Source organism: Saimiri boliviensis, chromosome 11 (genome assembly GCF_048565385.1).
Source record: "Saimiri boliviensis isolate mSaiBol1 chromosome 11, mSaiBol1.pri, whole genome shotgun sequence".
Lineage (NCBI taxonomy): Eukaryota > Metazoa > Chordata > Mammalia > Primates > Cebidae > Saimiri > Saimiri boliviensis.
Window position 1 is genome coordinate 99823894 of NC_133459.1, and position 14478 is coordinate 99838371.

General features: G+C 52.5%; 1 protein-coding gene across 5 annotated transcripts in view; it reads left to right on the forward strand.

The window, feature by feature from the left end:
• Nucleotides 1–1239: 1239 nt before the first annotated feature.
• The window catches only part of KCND3 (potassium voltage-gated channel subfamily D member 3), a 220862-nt gene continuing 207623 nt past the window's right edge, over nt 1240–14478 (forward strand). Inside the window, exons 1-2 of one of the 5 annotated variants that reach the window (XM_039460916.2) lie at nt 1240–1472; nt 8190–9367. In XM_039460916.2, coding sequence (XP_039316850.1) covers nt 8262–9367 — 1106 coding nt within the window. In that variant the 5' untranslated portion in view covers nt 1240–1472; nt 8190–8261. Of the gene's footprint in view, nt 1473–1696; nt 2239–8189; nt 9368–14478 lie in introns of those variants that run through there. The other 4 variants (XM_039460917.2, XM_003933465.4, XM_074381251.1 and 1 more) reach the window with 4 other exon arrangements.

Below are 14478 nucleotides of genomic sequence, written 5' to 3' on the forward strand. Positions count from 1 at the left end.
ACTGCGCCCTCTGCGCGCCGCCGCCCTGAGGGTGGGCATCTGGGCCGGACACCTGGCCCTGTGGGCACATGCTGACCTTCCCACTCCGCATCCTGGGTCCACGAGGCATGGAGTAGTGGGGACCCATGGGCGTCACGGTCGGACTGGGGCTGGGCTGGCTCCAGTTCTAAGGGGTGAGAGTTCACACTCCCAAGTCCAGACTCTCGGGCTGCGTGGTGGGTAGACGTGGCGGGATAGGAGGGCGAATCTCGACCTTCCGATGGTGCCCTCGCTCTCCAAGAGGAGAGCGGCTCCTACGTGGGGTTAGAGGCAGTGTGTCCCCCGGGGATCTCTTCAGCCTCAGCACTCGGAGCTGAGAGCTAGGGGCCAGCAGGGAAGCTTGCGCGGTAGGGGGCCCACCTTGCCAGGTGGCCGGGCTTGGTCTCTAGCAAGTGCTGCTGCCCCGTGGACGGTCAGCGAGAAATAGACACCCAGCTAGGTGCACACACACCCCACGCGCGCACACGCCGGTGCTCCCTGCCACCTCTCCTCGGGTCCCCAGCCACACGCTCCCCCGAACTTACGCTCACGCCGTACTCCCCACTCCTCCCCCACCCCCAAACCCAGCTCACCTTGCCACGCTCAACCCCGTGCCCACCCTCGCCGGCACACGCGCTCACATCCGCGTCGGTACACTCCGCCACCTCCAGGCACACCCTAGGATTCCTCCACTCGCCGGGGAGCGCACCAGGCTCTGCCTCGTCTCCCCACCCCCCGCTCACGCGCGCGCCCCTCTCCACACACACACACACACACACACACACACTCACACTCATACACACCCTCGCGCGCGGAGTCACTCCCCCTCGCACGCCCTCGCCCTGGGCACCCTCCCGCGGCGAGACTCCAGGTCCTCCTCCTCTCTCCCTCCGCTGCCTGGCGGCTCGGCGCTCTCCCGCCGGGCCTGGGGCCGCTGGGCCCGCGGGGATCGGAAGGGAGCCGAGGGCGCAGCCTTGCCGCCTCCCCCGGACTCTCCTCTCCTCCCCGCCCCGCCCGCGCCGCGCCCCCACTGCCTCCCCCCTCGGGAGAGGGACCTCGGGAGAGGCAGCCCTTGGCCGGCCCGGCTCCGCTCCGCGCGGCGCCGGCAGCGGCGGGGGCAGGCAGCGAACGAGGGAGCCCGCGAGCCCGCGATCGGAGCAGCGAGGCGGGGAGGGGACGCGCTGCCGAGCCGGGGCTGGAGCGGCAGCGGCGGCGGCGGCGGCAGTGGCGGCGGGGGAGGGAGGGCCCCACGGACGGACGGACGCACGAACCGACCAAGCGAGGGAGGCAGCGAGCGAGACTTCGCTGGCGAGGAGGAGCCGCGCGAGCGGCGGCTGCTGGGCGCTTCCCCGCGCTGCTGGGCGCTCGGCGCCTCCGCGGCCCCCGGCTCCCGGCCGCAGCTTCCTCGCGCGCGCGGGGCGCCGGGCGCGGGGCCCGGGCTGGCTTCGCGGAAGGTAAGAGGGACGCGACCGAGCCTTCTGGAGCCAGGAAGTGAGAGGAGCGCTGCTCCCACGCCTGTTGCTCCAGCTGCCCACGCGGCACCCTCCCACTCCCGCGCCCGGGTGGGTGGGCGCTGGGGCGCCGGAAGGATTGGGGGTGGGGCCCGTGCCGTGGGGGAGCAGGCAGCCGGCTCGGGGGCGTCGGTTCCCTCGGGCTGTGGAGCCACCTCCGGGCAGCCAGGCGCTGGGGTTCGGGGGTGGGGTGTGAACCTCTGCCCTCTTTCCATTGGCCTGTCTTCCCTTGGCGAGTGCCAGAGGCAGGTGGCGAAGGCTTGCTCCGTCCCCGCTCTTGGTGAGGGAAGAAGGAGAGAAATGGCTGAAAGTGGAAACCCGGAGCGGTTTGGGGCGCTTCGCAAAGTTCTCCAGCCGGGCGAGCCGGCGGTGTGTCTACCAGAGGCTGGGGGCCAGTCCATCTGGATCTGGTTCGGCCCGAAGCCGCTTCCACCCCGCGAGCTCTGGGAAAGATCTCTACCTGACGCCAAGGGCCGTCGCGGCCCCGGGGAGGAGGATTGAGAGACTCACTTTGCGAGGTGTTTACACTGGAGGAGGGGGACGGGAAGGGACTGGGCAGAGAAGTTACCTGGACTCAACTAAATTCCTGCGCTTGCTTAGTGTTGACATTCGAATCCGGTCCAAGATGTTCTGCTTTTATCCCAAGCAGCTCTGATATGTCAGCAACAGGCTGAGGTTCCAGACCTGATATCGCACTGCAAGAAAAAGGGTCCGTGTATTTCTTAAGAGAGAACGTCTAAACTTTCTCGGGGTCCTAGGCACAATGTGATCTGTTTGTAAGACCAGGCATGCGTTGCTGTATTTTGCATGGATGTACGTGATGGTTAAATGTATGCCTTGTTTACTTTACTTCGAGGGAGCCTGTATGTTTACTGTCTGTAGACAGGGCTCCTGGGTGTGCACGCATTGAATGCAAAGCATGTATACATTTCCTCATGTGGACCTGTTGGCACACAGGAAGGGAATTGATGTGTTTATTTTTTCCTTGTCTCTACTTGAATACAACACAATGCAAGGATACAAGGGACCCGCCTCCCCAGCCTCCCTCACTCCCCCAGAGAAAGAGGTTAGTAGCTTGTTCCCTTTTGCTCTTGAGGAGGCTGGAGAAAAGCAGTTCAGGAAGGTGCCCTGGCTAGCCTAGGAGTGGCACTGTTGGAGAAGAGGATCTGTGTGTGTGCCCCAAGCCTGTGCCCCAAGGATCCCCAGCTTGGTTCACCTTTCATGCCTGCCTACCAAAATCCTCTGAACATAGGAGAAGGCCTCTGGGTCATAGGCACTTTCCCCTGCCCCCAGACCGGCCCCATTCTAGGCTAAGGGATGTGATGTGAGATTGAGGAAAGTAAGTTTCCAGAGGCTCTCCACTGAGGTTATTGAAGGACAGACCTTAGTGTCATGACTCTTTTTTTTTTTTTTCCCCTGCCTTATGCCTGTGCTCAGCTAGGTGTCAAACCCCAGAACAGGCTATCTGGTCACTCTGCCCGCTTTCGGCCTTTTACCTCCATAACAGAAACTGTTTAATGGAGTAGCTGACTTTTTAGAGCAGGGAAAAATGTTTCCCTTTGCCAGGATTTTGTCACCTTTTTCATTTCAGAGCTTACCTGTTTTGAATGTCTCTTTTCCAGCCTCCCCCAACCCCCTATCTTTCCCACTGTCAAACTCTTCTGCCAAAAACAAAAATAGCTTCAGATTTTTCATTTGTAAGGCGTCCACGTCCTAGTAAAACCTTGGCATTTGAGGCATGTGCAGTGCCATTGGCTGGAAATGGGGCCGCACTGTTGTGCCTGTTGCAGGAATTCATACCCAGGCCAGCTCCGGAAGGTGTTGGTTCCTGTCAGGGGGTGAGCGCTGCTGTATGAGCCATGGAGAAGGCCTGTTTGAGTGGGTCATGCCTGCAGGGTTGTGGGGTGGGTATGGCCAGTATGGCCTTGGGTATCGTATCTGATGGGATACTTGTCCTCCCCTTCCACTCCCCTACCCCCACATACAGAGAAAGTAGCAATGGGGTAATTGCTCCTTTTTTGGTATGTTTCTACTAGGGGGACAGGGGCTGAGCCTCTAGAGACAGCCTGGGGCTTGCTTGGCCTTCTTTAGGAAGATTGCCCTGGATTCACGCATGGGGCAAAAGTTTGGCTTTGGGACCAGAAGCTTTTACAGTCCCAAGATAAGGAGGGGTTAATTTTTCCTTCCCCTGAGCTCTCAATTATTCATCTGAAAGCAGTTTGTAAAACACTTGTGGTCCCTGGAGGAGAGAAGATTGGCTTAGGGTAGAGAGGGGTAAGGTGAAGGGACTCAGCTTGGCAGGAGCAGGTACCTGTCGTTGAATCTTGGGAATCAGGGTAGAGCAGGACTAGGGGAATGAAAGGGAAAGGACATCACCCTCTCAGGGGGCAGAGCTGTGTGTCTGGCCACACAGGGTTCCACAGGGTGCCTCTGATTCTGTGGTCTCTTACTCTTTGCTTCTTGAACCCCTTCAAGATTCTGCCTCTCTGAGCTTCATTCTGGGATAAAACAAGATGTTAAGGGTCAAAGGTCCAGAGCCCAGAGTCTGGGAGCTTGGTCTCCTTTACTTTCTAGGAAGGTGGCCAGGGGTTCTGTGGGTGGACCAGGTCTTGGCTTGCCCTGGGCTCCAAGTGACACGGGTTGTGTGTCCTGGGTTGAGCACCAGCAGCAGCAGGAATTTCCAGAACTCCCTTTGCTACACTGAGGCTCAGGCTAACTCCATCCTCACAGCAATAAGCCCAGATGCTCTACTTCCTTCTTTGCATGGGTGACTGTCATTAAGAGGTCTCAATGAGACCTAAGCTACAGACGTGATGTCCTGGATCCAGTGGAATCAGGGATCATTTGAGCCAATGGGTCTTTTGTCACATTCTTGTCCAATTCTTCTCATTTTACAGAGAAGGACTGTGAGGCCCAGAGGGTGACTGTTGCTTGCTTTCACAAATTGATGATGGGATTTAAACTTGAAATCCAAGGCCTCACGAACCCTTGCTGGTTGCTGCCTGGGGAAGACAGGGAAAGGAGTCTCTGCATCTTGCTGTCTTCTATCGGGAACATCAGTATTGGGCAACACCTAGATCAGGAAAGCTGTTTAGCAGTGAGGTGATCAAGGCTCTATCTGAAAGTCGTCAGCTCCTATATACACAGAACCCGGCCACTTTGAAGGAGGCTTCTGAGCTTCCTTCTCCTTACCTGCAACCTTTGGGCAGAAATGCCTATATCATCAGATTTTAGTGGGAATAAACTAAATGTTGTGTGTAAACGTGCCTCGGACAGTGTCCAGAGCATTGTCCATGCTCAATAAATATTAACCAAGTGTGAATTGGAATCACCTGTGAACAGAGTTGAGCTTGTGGGCTTGCTTCACAAACACCCCTTGCCCCTTAGAGTTAAATCCTAGCTAAGTGCATGCGGAGGATCTACAAAGTCTCCTAATCCTAAAGAAAGTAGAGTTAGAAGGGTAAATTTCTTCTAGACAGAAATACAATGCAGGATGTGTTCCTGACGCTTCCATCTCTTCTGCGGTGGCATGCGGATTACCCACTGCCGTTCGTGAAACGGCCTCCATGCGTTCCTCAGTTCCAGTAACCAGGAGCTCATCAGGCCTGTGCAGTTTTTCTATTCTCTGAGTGTTGACACTGACAGGAAATGTCATTGTCATTCCTGTTACCTTCTGCAGCATCTGACTCAACCTCCCCTTATTAGGGAGCGAAGGGACCTGTGAAAATTCCCTTTAGCATGCCGATGGGGAAACTGAGGCAGAGATTGGCTCCTTTAGAAAACTTGACTGAGTCAGAAGCAGGTACTTGAATTGGATTCTTTTGATTCAGATCTGTCTTCAGATTTTACTGTCTGTTTGGAGAGAGAAATGCCCACCCTTGGCAACCCCTAAAATATATTAGCAAGGCATAAAATTGATAGGAAGCAAATGGAACCTGTAAAATCAGGGATCCCAGCTCAAGCACCTGCTGATCCAGTGCCCTGTGCTGCCTCCTGGGTTGTGATATAAAAGTCCTGGCCTTTGCACTGAAAGAGCTCAGTGTCAGATAGAGAAAGCCGGGGAGTGGTCTGGCTATACTCTTGAACTCCACGTTGCAACTGCCTGGGTTTAATGTCTCTGCCTATTAATTCCATCCTTTAGACAATTATTACAACCCCAATGCTTCATCTTTCTTTTGTAGGCAAAACATGGCCTACAGTGATGTCTAGCCCGCAGGGTTGTTGGTGGGATCTCTTGAGATGCTCCATGTAAGCGTGTGGTACTGTGCCTTTCACACCAGCAGCACTCAGCAGACTGCTTGAGGTGGAATCCCCGTTCTGCCGCTTTGGGGTTGTCAGACTGCTACGTCTCAATAAGCTTTAGCTTTCCTTATCTATGGAACAGGGGACACAGTCGACTTTTCTTCCTAGGATTGCTGTGGGGATTAAATGAGATAATCCTTGGGAAACAGTTAGTGTAATGCCTTGCATAGAGTAAGTGCTCAATTATTGTTAGCCATTATTATTAATAAGATGTGTATAAAGTATGTGTAATGGTTGTGGGGTGATAGGTGCTAGAGAAGAGAGCAAACAATGAGTCTCTAAAAGTCAGAAGCCCAAAGGGAGAAGAGAATCTCATAGTGGGGAGAGGAGGAGGCATCACAGAGAGGGTGGTGAATAGGTATAATTTAAATAGGAGGGGTCCAGGGGAAGGATATGCTCATGAGGGAGGAGTGGTCCAGGGACAGACATCCCCAGGGTCTGTCCATGAACAAGTCTTGGTCTTATTCGAGGCTAGGATAGGTACCTGGGCCATTAGGCTGGATATGAAGCTAGGATCTATTTGCAAAAATGCTGGAATACTAGGCCAAGGAGTTTGGACTTTGTTTTGCAGGTCGTGGGGTAACACACAATCAGAATTAGAAGGATAACACTGAGCAGAATAGATTTCAGGGGAACCGGAGAAACCGGGTGTGATGTGAGACCAAGAGACAGGAAGGCCAGTGGGAAGGAGGTCTCAGGGAAGCTGGGCCTTCATGACGGCGGTAAGAGCTATTGCCTATTATTTGGCAACTCTTTAGAGAAATATGGTTGAGGTGACAGCCCTGCGGTTAGGGACGTCATGAAGAAAAGGCGAACAGCAGCTTTTTACAAGGAGGTAGGTTCTGTTTAAACCTGTCCACTTCAGAGGCATCCGAGCAGAAAAGTCCAGTGGCAGCTCAGGAGTTTGAGGGAGGTAGAGATCCGAAAAACCTAGAAGAGCTGGGAGTCAGGAGAAGGTGAAGCAGGTTTGCAGGGAGAGGTGAAGTTCGATTCCCATTACAAGTCTTTGTGTAACAGAAAAAAAAAAAAATTCCAAGACTCACTCCTTCCTCATTTATTTAAACATAGAATCACAGCAGCTGAATTCCAGAGGGCCCACATCATTCTGAGTTAGGATTTGTTCTGTGTGATCAGTTTAGGATTAGTGGAGATGAGTGTGTCAACCCCAAACAATTTCCCATTCTGTTACGTGTGTTTCTGTGTCACCACATGCCTTCCCACAGATGGTATACATTTGGGGACTGCAGAGTGATTTCACTATCATCTTTAAAAAGCCAGATTTGGGAAGGTAAATCTGCTTCCCAAAGCCAAATATAATTCTCCATGCTGTTGCTCCCTCCGTCCACACAGGTAATGGGGAAGTGCTTATGCAGTGTGGTTTAGAGAGGTAAAGGGACAAGGCGGCCTGGCTCTGGAAGAATCTCCGAGGGTGGAGTGGGGGCCAGGTGAGAGAGGCTGGCATGGGAAGGAGTGTTGTTATGTAACCTGAGGGAGCTATGGATGGTGGGCAGATGGAGACGGGAGGCAAGGAATCTAGGGATGGCAGTGAGCGTGGATCGGCTTCCTCTAGGGAGTGGAGAGACAATGCATGCAAGTCAGGTGAATCAAGAAGCCAAGACGCCCTTCACAGCGTGGGGAAAGAGACCCTGCCTGGCTTCACGAGCTTTCCCATGTCTTTCCATCGTGGCTCTGAGGGGCGAAATTGGATACTAGGTTGCTAGGGCAAGGAGTGGGGGCTGAGTGTCCCGCAGAGTAGCACTTGGCCAGGAAGAGACTTCTCCGTGGGGGTTGGGGACAGAACCTCACCAAACCCGGTGGTCACCTGCCATCTCAGAGAATTTTCTGGACTGGGGCAGCCGCAGCCTCCTCCTCACTAGGGAGAAGTGGAAAGAATTATTTACCCGATCTCCCTCATCTACACCCCATTCCTGATTACCCCAGTGGGTGAAAGAGTGAAATAAAAACTAGCCTGTTTATTCCACTTTTAAATTCATTTAATGAGAACTCATTTACCCTCTCCCAATTTAAATTGGTAACCTTTCAGAGCTGATTATTACCCACCTCTTGCCAGATCTTCCTGCTAAAGAGGCCTTCCCTCCAAATGCTCCTGAGCCCTCTTGGAACTTGACGATTTGTCAGGCAGTCAGCAACATCTGGCGATCCTACCCTGCTGAGCTCCAGGAGCTAGGTGTTCTCCCGAGTCTGGATGGCAGAGAATCCAGTCCCCTCTCTGTGGTGGGGATTTCAGTTTTATTCATTTGCCCTGGAGACTTTTGCCGTTTCGCTCACCAGTGATCCTATTTCTTACCTGCCAGTCGATGTGGACTCACCCCTTCTCTCTCCCCTCCTGTCCCCTAGGGTTTGCTGAACTAACTCCAAGCTGGTGTGCACGGTGTCCTCGCGGCTGCCGGCCCAAGAGCTGGAGTCACCATGGCGGCCGGAGTTGCGGCCTGGCTGCCCTTCGCCCGGGCTGCGGCCATCGGGTGGATGCCGGTGGCCAACTGCCCCATGCCCCTGGCCCCGGCCGACAAGAACAAGCGGCAGGATGAGCTGATCGTCCTCAACGTGAGTGGGCGGAGGTTCCAGACCTGGAGGACCACGCTGGAGCGCTACCCGGACACCCTGCTGGGCAGCACGGAGAAGGAGTTCTTCTTCAACGAGGACACCAAGGAGTACTTCTTCGACCGGGACCCCGAGGTGTTCCGCTGCGTGCTCAACTTCTACCGCACGGGGAAGCTGCACTACCCGCGCTACGAGTGCATCTCCGCCTACGACGACGAGCTGGCCTTCTACGGCATCCTGCCCGAGATCATCGGGGACTGCTGCTACGAGGAGTACAAGGACCGCAAGAGGGAGAACGCCGAGCGGCTCATGGACGACAACGACTCGGAGAACAACCAGGAGTCCATGCCCTCGCTCAGCTTCCGCCAGACCATGTGGCGGGCCTTCGAGAACCCCCACACCAGCACGCTGGCCCTGGTCTTCTACTACGTGACTGGCTTCTTCATCGCCGTCTCGGTCATCACCAACGTGGTGGAGACGGTGCCGTGCGGCACGGTCCCGGGCAGCAAGGAGCTGCCGTGCGGGGAGCGCTACTCGGTGGCCTTCTTCTGCCTGGACACGGCGTGCGTCATGATCTTCACCGTGGAGTACCTCCTGCGGCTCTTCGCGGCGCCCAGCCGCTACCGCTTCATCCGCAGCGTCATGAGCATCATCGACGTGGTGGCCATCATGCCCTACTACATCGGCCTGGTCATGACCAACAACGAGGACGTGTCCGGCGCCTTCGTCACGCTCCGGGTCTTCCGCGTCTTCAGGATCTTCAAGTTTTCCCGCCACTCCCAGGGCCTGCGGATCCTGGGCTACACCCTGAAGAGCTGTGCCTCGGAACTGGGCTTCCTCCTCTTCTCCCTCACCATGGCCATCATCATCTTTGCCACTGTGATGTTTTATGCCGAGAAGGGCTCCTCGGCCAGCAAGTTCACGAGCATCCCCGCCTCGTTTTGGTACACCATCGTCACCATGACCACACTGGGGTAAGTCAGAGCTGGTGGATGAAACCAGGACGGAGGTTGCAGGGCAGCTGGATGGCCCCTAAAGCCTTGGATGGTACCACCTTGGGGAGAGGAGGAGCGAGCCCCTCACCCGAGTGGTGGGGGCAGGGGAGGTTGCTGTATCCGAAGGGGAAAGCCCTTGAGTGATCTGTTTGGAGGTGGTAGCTTGCTGGGAATTGAGTTTTCTTTTTTAGGTGGGGGCGTGTGTTTTACAGAACTAAGAAAACTAAGTCACCAGTTCTTTTTTCAGCCATGCCTTCTGTGCAGGTGAAGCTTCGGGGTTAGGTGATGGCTGCATTCTTGTATGCATCTGTGTATATAGGGGCCGCTCAGCGAGAAGGTCAGGGCAGTGACTGGGGAGGAAGGAGACTGTGAGAAGTTGGGAGGATTCAGACGTCCATTACCAGAAGACACCAAGAGCACTCCTTTTGGATCCTTCCTGCATTTTTTCTTTGTAGTATATTTGCAAGCCGTTGTCCCATTTGTCACACTTTTCTCCTGAGCTGCTACAAGACACTCAAGCGTTCAGTAGCTCTGAGCAGACTTTCTCTAAGCGACTCTGAACTTGGCTTTTCCACAAAATGAGGCACCTGGTTTATTCTTTCTTTCTTAAGCCTTATCAGTCTTGCTTTCTCAGTCTGAGTCAGTGATTGGATGACCCGGGTGACTGTGAGATGGTTTGGATGGGTCACGTGGTCAGACACAGAAGCAGCAATATCATCATAAGGAGGGACAGGTGCGCGGCGAGGTCACAGTAATTCCATCTCTCCGAGGTCCCCTCTCCAGCTGAGGTCAGAGAAACTTATTTATGATGCTGGTATGTGAAGCTTTCTATCAGAAGAAGGGGGCTCAGGAAGGAGATTACAATCTTTACCCTAACTGGATTAGAACCAATAAAGGTAACTTTACGGAGACAGAGATTTCTTAGGGGGTTCTGCCTCAGCTATGAGAAGCCACAGAGCCCTATGCAAAATCCCTCCACAATTCATATACTGGGTCTATATTTGCTTAGGCCAGGAAGCGTTATATTGCTGATGGAGAATTCATCAAGCTTTTTATTTTGTCTTCGACAGTTTGGTTGGTGGTGTCCTAGTGATTTGATTTTATGTTTTTCCTGTCCAAAACCTGGAGGTGGTAGTGTCGGTTTTTCCATAGTGCTGTGTATGCTTATTGGGAATGACTGAGCAGGTAACAGGACCTTTTAAAATGATTACATTTGTCATTCTGCCACACACAAGAGGGAGGGAGTAGCAAGGGGAAGAGCAAGGGTGTCACCATCCATTTGTGAAGGCAACATTTGACTGGGGCATTCCCTTTGCTTCTTGTCTGTCTGACACTGCCCCTTCCTCCCACTCCAACATGCACACACACACACACACACAAACACACACACAGACACACACACACACAAACACACACACACAGACACACACACACACAGACACACACACACAAAAACACACACACAAACACACACACAAACACACACACACACACACAAACCACACACAGACACACACACAAACACACAAACACACACAAAAACACACACACAGACACACACACAAACACACACAGACACACAAAAAAAACACACACACACACAGACACACACACACAAAAACACACACACACAGACACACACACACACACACGCACACACACACACACACTCACTCACTCTCTCTTCAAATGGCTGCTCACCCAGAGTGGGTAAGAATGTTTGGTAATTTAACCTCGTCTCTCTTGGCTCAGGTGGCAGATGTGAGCTTTCCGGTGCAGTGGGGTATTTGGGGGATAAAACGGGCGGGAGAGCTTGTGCTGTCAGAAGTCATCTTTGTCCCTTCTAGGCTGACCCTGGCCAAATCGCCTTCCTGAAGGGGACGTCACCCATGACCAGACACCTCACTCCCACTTCTTGTCAAGCTCCTGATGTGGCTCTGACTGCCCAGTGCCCTCAGATGCCCCTTGATGGGACTCATGACACCAGAGAGAGCCTTCAGGATAGCCATGGAGAGAGGAAAACAGACATGCTGATAGCTTTCTGCTCATTACTTTTTATTAGTAGTATAACAGCATATGATTGTCTACTATATGCTGGCAGTGTGCTAAGAACTTCGCATATATTATCTCTTTACGTTTTTACAATAGCCCTGCAAGGTTGGAAAAAATCTATACCCTATGATGTAGAAGGTGAAGCTCAGAGAGGTTATATAAATTTCCATAGTCACGTAGCTGATAAGGAGAGAACTAATTTTCAAATATCAATCTGGCTGCTCCAATGCCCTTTCTCCTTTCACCCCACTACTCAACTTATTCCCATGCTATCAGGGCCCCTAGGTAGAAATCAGACCTTCAGGGTTATTACTCTTTTATTATGGCCTCAGGGTGTGATATCTATTCTAGTCATATCGCCAGTCGAGAAAGCATCAGCCTAATGAGTACTATATGCCAGGCACTGTACCAGACACAGAGATTTTAAAAAGAAAACATTTCCTTTTGAAGAGTTTAAATAATGCCTTAGTGGGGAGGGATAGCATGGGGAGAAATGCCAGATATAGGTGATGGGGATGGAGGCAGCAAACCACACTGCCATGTGTGTACCTATGCAACAATCCTGCGTGTTCTTCACATGCACCCCAGAACCTAAAGTGCAATAAAATAATATATATTTTTAAAAAAAGAAATTAGTGTCTATTAATCTATGTTTTAATGCTGTAGGGAAACCACTGACTTCTTCTGTCATTCACCCTGTAGATTAAGGGGCAAGGCCAGCATCAAGGTGAACTATCTTGGTCTCGTTTTTACTTTCTTGGGAGGGAACTGGTAGATTCCGCTGGAGGGTGAAGGGAGGGGTGCCTGCATTAGGGAGAAGCATGCTTTCCCTGAATGCAGACCTGGTGGGCTTCCTCACCCCACATCTGACAGTGAACAAGTTTGTTTTACCTCCCCCATGCTACTTTACCTTCTCCATTTAAATGGCTAGCCTCTGGGAGGAGAACCAGATGGGCAAGAAAGGAAACTTTTAGTAGCATCTTCCTTAAACTCAGATAAGTAATGAGAAAGCAACCTTTTCTTTCCCTGTCTCTGGCCGCTGTAGCTCAGTGCTGGGTCAGCCTGCTTTGACTTTGACCTGAGCCGGCAGTTGGCAACATTACCAGGCTCGTTGCTTGATGATACAGAGCAAGCGCTTGGCAAATGCTTTTTAATGGATGAGCCAGTGTGAATGGTGTGCCTCTTCCATTTGCTTGACCTGATACTATTCTCAGTCCTTTCTAGACCTACTTGTCCTCTCTGGAGGGCGGATCTAAGATTTCAGCCTGCACAGCCTGCAGCCTCCTCGGCTGTGCGTATTCTGCCCCAGCCCAGGCCCCCGGAGGGAGGAGAGCGGCCTTTACTTGGTGTCTGATCTATTCCCTGGGCTGTTCGGCAGTACTGTGGAATCTTCTTGTCTTTACTGGAGTTCTTGCCGACTTGACCCTGGAAACCTTCATGGCTAGTTTCTGTCCTGACCACATTCATGGTTAGTTGTAGCCTTGTTCAACCTTTCCAGAAAGCCCATCTGTTTCTTACTCTACCCTGGCATTTGAGTCCCAAGAGGCCATGGAATACCAAGGACCGATATCCTGCCATGATTCAGTTGTTTCCAACAGCTCCCAGCAGACATCTACCTATTCCTTTCTCCAGACCTTCCCTGGTTCTTCCCTGAGTTCCTATTTCCAGTCTGGAGCGGGACTGTCTCCAGCTCCTCTGCAGAGCAGGGCCGACGGAGAGGCGGAGAGCAGATACGTGGAGCGAAGGCATGTACTCTTCCTGCTCTGGTTACCCTCTCTGCCTGCTTTCCCAGCGCCTCGTTGATGAGTTACTCAGGTGTCCCCCAGGGAGGGATCTCCTGGAACCAATTATTACCATTTAGTTAATATCTCAGAATACCTTAAGCACACAAGAACAATAACAGCCCAGCTGCTGTCAGGGCTTGAGGATGGCTTTCCTTTGCAGCCTCCTGTGCTACTGGGGAAGACCCTTTACGCTCTGCCCAGGTTTCCCTTGAGCCCCCTGACAGTTGAGTTCCCAAATGCACCATTCGAGGATTAATTTCCATCCTTATAATTGATGCTATAAATAAAATAAATCCCCAATTATCTCAGTTAACGGAGGGAAGAGATAACATAGAACTCCCAATATTAAATAAGACCAAGCTAGCTACTCTGAGAATTTACTCTATGATGTAAACTCTCTCAAAGCAGATTTCCCTTCTTAATTTCATTTGACTTTGCTTGGCATCATGATTGGCCTGGACAGTCCACGGGGGAAGCTCAGTAGGGTCTGGGAAAGCAGGGAGCATGTGGGAGGAAAGCCTTGCAAGCAAGCATCTACAAGGACTATGGGAGGCCGGCTCCAGGCCTGGTTTTGATGAGGCTGCTCCTGAGTATCTTAGGAGAGGGTTCAGAGCAGTGTGCGGTCCTGATGAGCTGGCCCACCGCTACTGGTTGGCTCAGTTATGTAATTGAGACTGGCAGCCTGTCTGTCACCCTGTGCTCTGAGGTGAGAGAGCATTTGACAGTGTCCAAAAATCACTTTTACGAAAACAGGATTGATTTTTACTTCTTCCAGGCAGGAAGCCGCCTCCAGGTGATTTGCATTTCACTTTAAAACATAATCCTGGAAGGCACTTGCCTGAGGTTCCAAGAGGCCGGGAGACTAAGCCTGGGAATCGATACAGGCCCACCACAGAATGGGGAACTTGGTAAGCCTCCCCACAGCGCCGGAAGTAGAGCCAGTCTGAGACCCATTTTTTCAACACCTGAAATTTTATCTACGCTTTCATCTACTACCTCCGGAGCCCATCAACCCTCCTCCCAGTGCCCAAGCACCTTGGCCCTGGGATACTGGCTAATAGTGCCCATCTACTTGAGGGTGGGTCCCTGCCCAGGGGACTTTTATCTTTGGACACTTACTGGGAACAAATGACCTCAAAATATTTTCTTTGTTGACATTTCTTATCTGATGGTTCTCTGGTGCTGAAAGTCTTTTTTTTTTTTTTTTTTTTTAAATCATACTTTAAGTTCTGGGATACATGTGCAGAATGTGCA